This window comes from Perognathus longimembris, chromosome 7, assembly GCF_023159225.1.
Source record: "Perognathus longimembris pacificus isolate PPM17 chromosome 7, ASM2315922v1, whole genome shotgun sequence".
Classification (NCBI taxonomy): Eukaryota; Metazoa; Chordata; class Mammalia; order Rodentia; family Heteromyidae; genus Perognathus; species Perognathus longimembris.
In genome coordinates, this window is record NC_063167.1 from 15895026 (window position 1) to 15903529 (window position 8504).

The following is an 8504-nucleotide window of genomic DNA, read 5'->3' on the forward strand; positions in this document are numbered from 1 at the left end:
CTCCGGCTTCTTTAAGGGAGATACCACCGCGCCAGCAGGACAGGGGACGGCGCCTTCCCACACGATCGAACCCAGCGCCGCGCCACCGCCTCGGCAGCCACGGCGTCCGCTATCAGGGCTCAGCGACTCGAACAAAAGGTGCAGCTTCCCAGCCGGCGGGGCGCCCGCCAAGCCTCCCGGGTTCGGGCCGCGCTTCCTCGCGAGCCCGCCGCCGAGCTCCGCCGCCCGCAGACACCTCCGTTCCGCGCGGAAGATGCACCGGGCGTCCCGCCCCAGGGACCTCCGCACGCCAGCCCGCCGCTCGGTAGGTCGGAGGAGGGCGGGAAGGACCGGCGAGGCCGCGGCTGCGCGCGCACCAAGCCCAGGCCCAGGCCTGCCGCCCCAGCGCCTCTCAGGCACCCCGGGCCAGGTGCACCTGTTGCCGCAGAGGGGTGACCGAGCCCCGGCAGGACCGGTCACCCCTGCGGGGAGGGACTCCAGTGGTAAGCTCCGGGGCGCGCACACCTCCGGCGACTTCCGGGCTCCCGCAGAGCCGCGAAGTTAGCGCTCGGGGCAGGGCGTCGGGCGCGCGCGGTGGGCGGGGCTACGGAAAGGCGTTGTGGGCGTGGCCGGCGTGAGGGGGTGTGTCCGCGCACCACGGGGGCGCGCGCCGGCCTCTGACTGGAGGCGGCGGCGGCCGAGGCGCGAGCTGCACGATAATGGCGGCCTGCAGAGCCCATGGGAGGGAGAAGCGGCGGCGGCTGCCCTGAGGTAAATCTGGCTCTTCCGCATGGCACGGACGCCCTGCTGCAGAGCCGACCGGCCTGCACCTTCCTCCGTCCCCACCAGGCCTGTCACAGACCTGTCAACGGAATCCTCCCGGGGAAGGCCCGGAGCTCCTCGAGCCTCCGGACCCGGCTGCGGCCTCCGCTCCAGCTTGGGACATTCCCCGAGTCCAGCCCTCCGCCCGCAAGCCGGAGGAGCTGAGGTCGCGGCGGGACTTGGGGAGGCTTCCCCCCGCCCAGGGTTCCGCTAGCCGCAGGCAGGAGCGAGCTGGTCGGCTGATGGCCGACCCGGGGCGGGCAGCACCGCTGTCCCCGGCACCGGCCGGTGTCCGCGCTGGGCCAGCACTGCGGGCAGCGGCGCCCGGGCCAGTGCACCTGAACGGACAGCTCTCATGGCCCGTGCTGTCGTGAGACTCAGATCCCGAGGACCTGCCAGGGGCTGTGACCGAGACCAGAGCACTGGGGAATAAACACACTGTAGCCAGCGATGCACGTCTAGCAGGACAGGTTGCTGCTCAGATTTTGTAGCAGGAAGTCGGACACTAGGAAGCACTGTAGGAACTTGAAGGGGTGGGTGACCAATTAGAAGAAACGGGACCTACTGACAGCAATCTCTGAAGCAGTCGTTTTTCGTTAGTCTGTGCTGTGCACTCAGCAGTTCCCAGTATCTCAACCTCTAAGGCTGTCACTTTTTGGTTTCCCCGATTGTATAGTCAGTATAAATGCTGTGTAAATACTGTACAGTCTCCAGTCACTTTTCTTGCCCATGGCTACAGTGTACAATGGGAAGTGAGAAAGCACCCTTAGATCCTGCATTCAACACTCTTGACATTTCTGTGGAGGCTCTATGCTTGTGCCTTTAAATGATGTATGCCCAATGCCAAAGAACTTTGTCAGAATTCCCCTTGATGTGTAGGATGGTTTTCTGAACAAAAATGACCTAGAACTAAGTCGCTATTGTTAAACAACAACAAAAAAGTATCTGTATTCAAAGTAACTTTCCTTTTTAAAGGAACGGTTCTGGTAGGCACCTGTGGCTCACATTTATAATCCTAGCTAATACTCAGGAGGCTGAGATCCTGAGGATCATGGTTCAAAGCCAGATGGCCCAAAATAGTCAGCAGTACTTCACCTCCAAACCAACCAGCCAAGAGCAGGGCTGGAAGTGTGACTCAGGTGATAGTACACCAGCCATGAGCAAGAAAGACAAGCAAGATTTGAGGCCCTGAGTTCAAATCCTGATACCCACACACAAAAAAAAGAGGGGACAAAGGAGAACAGTTCTCCACAAACTTCCTTGCAAGAAATAAAGTAACATAAAAAACAAATTCTAGGGCTGGGAATATGGCCTAGTGGTAAAAGTGCTTCTCTCCTATACATGAAGCCCTGGGTTCGATTCCTCAGTATCACATATATAGAAAAAGCCAGAGGTGGCGCTGTGGCTCAAGGGGCAGAGTGCTAGCCTTGAGCAAAAAGAAGCCAGGGACAGTGCTCAGGCCCTGAGTTCAAGCCCCATTACTGGCAAAAAAAAAAAAAATTCTGAAAATTAATGGCTTGGCGGTTGACCAAGTCATGGGGGGGGGGGGCAGGGAGGAAGGAATGAGTCTTGCTATATAGCCCAGGCTGGCATCCTACTCCCTATTCTCCTGCCTCCACTTCCTGAGTGCTGAGATTGCAGATGTGCATCACCACACCTAACTCTATTTGCATGTGCAGTAATCCTTAGGCTTGAACTCAGGACCTGGGCACCATCCCTGAGTGTTTGTGCTCAAAGCTATCACTCTACCACTTGAGCCACAATTCTACTGCAGCTCTTTTTTTTTTTTTCTAGTTAATTGGAAATAAGAGTTTCCTGGACTTTCCTGGGCTAGCTTTGAACTTCTATCCTCAGATCTCAGCCTCCTGAGTAGCTAGGATCTCAGTGCCTGGCTCCATTTGCTTTTAAATAATACAATGAAATATTTTCAGTTCAATGAATGATATGGTTTACTTTCAGTTCATAAACATAAGCCATCTAGCTGTGAGGAGTGTTTTGGCTTTAGAGGTTTGCTTTGTTTCCTTCTGTTTTATAACTTTTTATGTGTATGCCTTAAGGAGAGCTGGGATTTTGCTTCTTTGTTAGTCTTTTTGAGATCAGTACATATAACTGCTGAATTTGGGGCTTTATTTTTTTTAACTAACATTTTCCAGTAGTTCATATAAGAAACAATTTTGTAGTTTAAGTCACGGCTTTCTGAGCCAGATTGGCTGGTTTCAAATCCCAACCCCATTGATTACTAGCTGTTTGACTTTTGGTTTTTTTATTTACCCACTCTGTGCTTTCATTTCTTCATCTATTAAAATGACATAATACTACCTATCTCATAAGATTATTGTGAGGATTGAGTTTAATATAAAGTACTTGAAAGAATTCTTGATTCATGGTAAGTCCTAAATGTTACCTTTATTATTATTCAAGTTAGATTTGCCCAAGTTATAACAAATATCCTTCACATACTGAAATAAAATAGATAACTAAAGTGTACAAAAAGGAATATAAGCCAGTAGTTATACTTAATTTCAACAGAGCATTTACTTTGTTGATTTTTCCAGAAACGTCGACCTTGAAGATGGTGAGTAGCCAGCCAAAGTACGATCTAATACGGGAGGTAGGCCGAGGCAGTTACGGTGTTGTGTATGAAGCAGTCATCAGGAAGACCTCTGCCCGGGTGGCAGTGAAGAAGATCAGATGCCACGCCCCTGAAAATGTAGAGTTGGCCCTGCGAGAGTTCTGGGCACTGAGTAGTATCAAGAGCCAGCATCCAAACGTGATTCACTTGGAGGAGTGTGTCCTGCAGAAAGACGGAATGGTTCAAAAGATGTCCCATGGCTCTAATTCTTCCCTTTACTTACAGGTATGTGTCTTTGGGTAGGAAAAAGATCATTTGAACCTAACATTTGTGAGCAAGAAGAGGAATGAAAGGGTTGGGTGAACTTTTCCCTTTGAATGCAGGTATTGACTGGCTATAGTAACACATATCAATAATTCCAGTATGCAGGAGGCCAGCCTAGACTACCTAGTGAGTTCAGTTCTGGGCTACCAAAAGAGACTTTGTCTCAACAAAACCCATGAAAAACCTAAATAATTACATGCAGATATTTTATAGTTAGGAATAGATAGAGTTGTGTCAAGAATAGAATAGATGTTTGCTTTAAAATGAGGTTTTAAGCCGGACACTGGTGGCTCATGCCTGTAATCTTAGCTACTCAGGAGGCTAAGACCTGAGAATCATAGTTCAAAGCCAGCAGAGGCCGGAAAGTCTGTGAGTCTTTTATTGTCAATTAACCACAAACAAAACAAAAAATCTGGAAGTGGAGCTCTCGCTCAAGTGGTAGAGTGTTAGTCTTGAACATAAAAGTTCAGGGACAATTTCCAGGCCCTAAATTCAAGTCCCAGTACCAAAACACATATATACACACAAAGTAATCAGTTTTATTTTGTTTTGTTTTGTTTTGGTAGGTCTTGCGGCTTGAACTCTGGGCCTGGGTGCTGTCCCTGAACTTTAAGCTCAAGGCTAGCACTCTACCACTTGAGCTACAGCACTACTTCCAGTTTTCTGTTGTTAATTGGAGATAGAGCCTCATAGACTTTCCTTCCCAGCCTGGCTTTGAACCACAACCTTCAGATCTCAGCCTCCTGAGTAGCTAGGATTACAGGCATGAGCCATCAGCACCTGCCAATTTATTTGTTTTTCAACAGCTTTGATTTTTTTTTTCTGTTCAATCATAGTTATGAAAAGTACACTGTATGATCAATGTTGATTTGGTGTTTTGTTGTCTTTCAGTACTGGGGGATTTGAATTTGGCCTCATGCTTTCTAGACAGGGGCACTACCACTAAGCTATGCTCCTAGCTCTTTTTTGCACTGGTTATTTTTGAGATCGGGTCTTGCTCCCTGCCTGAGTACATGTTGGGCCATACATGATCTGCCTACTTTAGGCTTCCTATTGTAGCTAGGACAGCAGGCATGTACCAATGAACCCAGGTCTTCTTGGAGGAGTCTTGTAAACTTCTCTGCCTGGACTGGTTTCGAACTGCACTTCTCAGATCTCAGTCTCCCAGGTAAATAAAATGATGAGTTAGATGATGAATAGTTTAGCTCCATTGACATGTGAGAAAATGTAAGCCAAATTGATATGTTTGAAAATAAAACTATTTTCAAATACATTTTATTTTTTGGCATATAGATTTGTTTGTTTGGTTTTGATTTTTTTTAGTTAGAATATTCTAACTGACCTTTGCAATTTTTCTCCCAGTCTTTGGGCTCCCAGTCTTTGGGCCTGGGCACTGTCCCTGAGCTTGTTTTTGCTCAAGGCTAGCACTCTACCACTTGAGCCACAGTGCCACTTCCTGGCATATAGATTTGGTATGTGTACACTAGGGACAATGTGACATTGTGAAGTGCTGAAGTTTACAATAAAATGCACATATGGTGGGAAAAACTGGTAGTGATTAAGGGAAGGGTAACATTATCCAAAAGGAAATATACTCTTGTATACGAGTCAAGCACTCTTGACACTAGGCCATATCCCCAGCCCTAGGAAATATACTCTTTACCTGACTTACATAACTGTAACCTCTCTATATATCACCTTTATAATAACAATTAAAAATATTTACCGGGGCTGGGACTATGGAGTAGTGGTAAAGTGCTCGCCTCATATACATGAAGCCTTGGGTTTGATTCCTCAGCACCACATATATTAAAAAAAAAAGCCGGAAGTGGCGCTGTGGCTCAAGAGGTAGAGTGCTAGCCTTGAGCAAAAAGAAGCCAGGGACAGTGCTCAGGCCCTGAGTCCAAGCCCCAGGACTGGCAACAAAAACAAAACAAATAAACAAAAATATTTACCCAAAAAATGCACGTATGAAAGCATTGGCCAAATAAAATATTTGTGGACTTTCCACCTAAAACTAAAGACTGGGGTTTACCTCAGTGTGGAGCATTTGACAGCATATTGCAAGGCCCTGTGTTCAGTCCCCAGCATCACAAAAACAAAATAAGAGACTGACAACCTTTGAATCTATTGTTCTTTTTTTAAAATAACTAAATTGTATAGCTTGTGCAGATTATACTAATATTTTTTTCCTCTTAGCTTGTAGAGACTTCATTAAAAGGAGAAATTGCCTTTGATCCCAGAAGCGCCTATTATTTGTGGTTTGTGATGGATTTTTGTGATGGAGGAGACATGAACGAGTATCTGTTGTCCAGGAAACCCAATCGTAAAACTAACACCAGCTTCATGCTTCAACTGAGCAGTGCTCTGGCTTTCTTGCATAAAAACCAAATCATCCACCGAGACCTGAAGCCTGATAACATCCTGATTTCCCAAAGCAGGTTGGATACCAGTGACTTGGAACCCACACTGAAAGTGGCTGATTTTGGCCTAAGTAAGGTTTGTTCGGCATCTGGACAGAACCCAGAAGAACCTGTCAGTGTGAACAAGTGTTTTCTTTCCACGGCATGTGGGACGGATTTCTACATGGCTCCGGAAGTATGGGAAGGACACTACACAGCGAAAGCCGACATCTTTGCTCTGGGGATCATCATCTGGGCAATGCTGGAAAGGATCACATTCATAGACACGGAGACAAAGAAAGAACTCTTGGGGAGTTATGTAAAACAAGGAACCGAAATTGTGCCTGTTGGGGAGGCACTTCTGGAAAATCCCAAAATGGAACTTCTTATTCCTGTGAAGAAAAAAACTATGAATGGGAGAATGAAACAACTGATTAAGGAAATGCTGGCTGCCAACCCTCAGGATCGTCCCGATGCTTTTGAACTAGAACTCAGATTAGTACAGATTGCATTTAAGGATAGTAGCTGGGAAACGTGACATCTTATTTGCAAATGTCTTGGGTGAAATGCTGCTTCTGATTTAAGTGATAAAACATTATATGGCAACAAGAACACAAAAAGCTAAACTCCACCTTCTTAGGGTTTAGACTTTTTGTGAGGTAGTTTTTGGGGGTTTTTGCCCCCTTATTTTCCTTAATCCAAGCAGGCCATTAGTATGTTCTGAATGTGTGTTACCAATGTGGGTGTCTTTTTTTTTTTTTTTTTTTAATGATCATTAGAAATTTGGCAGGAAAATTCTCTTAAGAGCCAAGAAGAGAAGAATCCGGTTTTCTGGAACTATGTCTCCTTTAAGTATTTTAGACATTCCTTGTCAGTATTAGGCATTTCGATGGAAGAAGAGGCTTGCATGCTGGTAATGCAACCCTTGAAACTTTGTAAAGGAAACATATATGTATATATTTATGTATATGTAAGTATGTGAATGTGTGCATTTTGCATTCCATATGAAGAAAATGCCACTTCTGTTTAAGTTATTTGATACAGGTTTGGGTTTGGGGATTTGCTGGTAAAATCAGTGATGAAAAAAATTAACAAAGCTTCCTTCCCTGCCCTTCTAAGGAAAACATACTAAGGTTTTGGGTTTGGTTTGGTTTGTAATACTATACAGTTTTCTTCAAAGACATCATTTTGGAAGGTCTAAAATTACTGGTTCAACTTAATTGAAGTTAAGCAATTCAGAGCTGCTGGATCATGTTTGAGATCTCCAGTGCCCTATAGCTGTTAGTGTTTAATTAGTCATGCGTTCATATGGTAGCAGGTTGGCAAGGGTGTTGATGGTTCGTTCATACCTGCTTTAGGTAACTGGATGTTCATTTAATTAAACCACTGTGCTAGGACATGTTTGTACTTGAACATTTACAGTCTGATATAAATCTGAACATAGGATTCTTCTGTTTCTGAAAACATTGCTATTAATGAGCTATAATACTTGATATACTAAGTTTTGGTTTTAAGGCTTTATCTTAGCCTGAGCATAAAGTAGAAGAAACCAAATGAGCTCTACCTTCATTGCTTGCCCTGGTATGGTCTCTCAGATCCTAGAATTTGTTTTGTTTTTAGCCAGGCCTGGGGCTTGAACTCAAGACCGGAGCATTGTCCCTGGCTTCTTTCTGCTCAAGGCTAGCACTCTACTTGAGCCACAGTGCCACTTCCAGCTTTTTCTATATATGTGGTGCTGAGGAATCGAACCCAGGGCTTCAAGTATATGAGGCGAGCACTTTACCACTAGGCCATATTCCCAGCCCCAGAATTTGTTTTGGCACTGATGAATGCTCTTTTTCTGTATCATTTGAGACAGTGGGTGATAATAGTTGTCTTAAATACTAAAGTTGAAGTGACACATATACAGTTTGGCAAATGGATAAAATACTGTGGCATCAACTACTTTTTAAGTATACAAGTTACTGATTTTATAGTCATTTGCTACGGTCTGTGTCAGAAACCAGGAGACCATTCCTCTTAGAATTAATTTTTACTGTATGGTTGTCTCCAGTTTGTCTTCCTGTAATTGCAGGTTAAAAATCTAAGGAAAGATTGCTTTCCAAAACCAGATTATTAGCCTGTGAGAGTAAAAAGATTTTACATTGTATCTAGATTAATCTTTATAAAGCACTAATTTTGTTTTCAGTGATTGGCATTGACCCAGGGCCTTGCACATGCTAAACAAACACTCTTAACACTGAGCTACACCCCAGCCCACTAGGACCTTCATTAAATATTACAATCCAAAATTCAAACCTAGTAGTATTAGCATATTATTGATAGTTTGCATAGTCTCCTTAGCTTTTTTGAATCCCATAACTTTTATGATATTACTATCATCATTTTCCCCACATTTAAAAATG

General features: G+C 45.0%; 1 protein-coding gene across 2 annotated transcripts; it reads left to right on the plus strand.

The window, feature by feature from the left end:
• Positions 1 to 575: 575 nt before the first annotated feature.
• Positions 576 to 7793, plus strand: Pdik1l (PDLIM1 interacting kinase 1 like). Of its 2 annotated transcripts, none has more exons than XM_048350566.1 (3): positions 576 to 750; positions 3357 to 3658; positions 5897 to 7793. In XM_048350566.1, exons 2-3 carry the CDS (start codon positions 3374 to 3376, stop codon positions 6635 to 6637), a joined length of 1026 nt encoding a protein of 341 aa, XP_048206523.1. In that variant the 5' UTR covers positions 576 to 750; positions 3357 to 3373; the 3' UTR covers positions 6638 to 7793. The 2 variants fall into 2 exon arrangements, with proteins under 2 accessions (XP_048206523.1, XP_048206524.1); XM_048350567.1 differs by lacking the exon at positions 576 to 750 and adding an exon at positions 2055 to 2075.
• The last annotated feature ends 711 nt before the right edge of the window (positions 7794 to 8504 follow it).

Excerpts from the sequence above, each read along its gene's own strand:
- Pdik1l (XM_048350566.1), top strand. The coding sequence starts at position 3,374 with ATGGTGAGTAGCCAGCCAAAGTACGATCTAATACGGGAGGTAGGCCGA. Across the intron at positions 3,659-5,896 it reads ATTCTTCCCTTTACTTACAG|CTTGTAGAGACTTCATTAAA; the intron begins GTATGTGTCTTT and ends TTTTCCTCTTAG.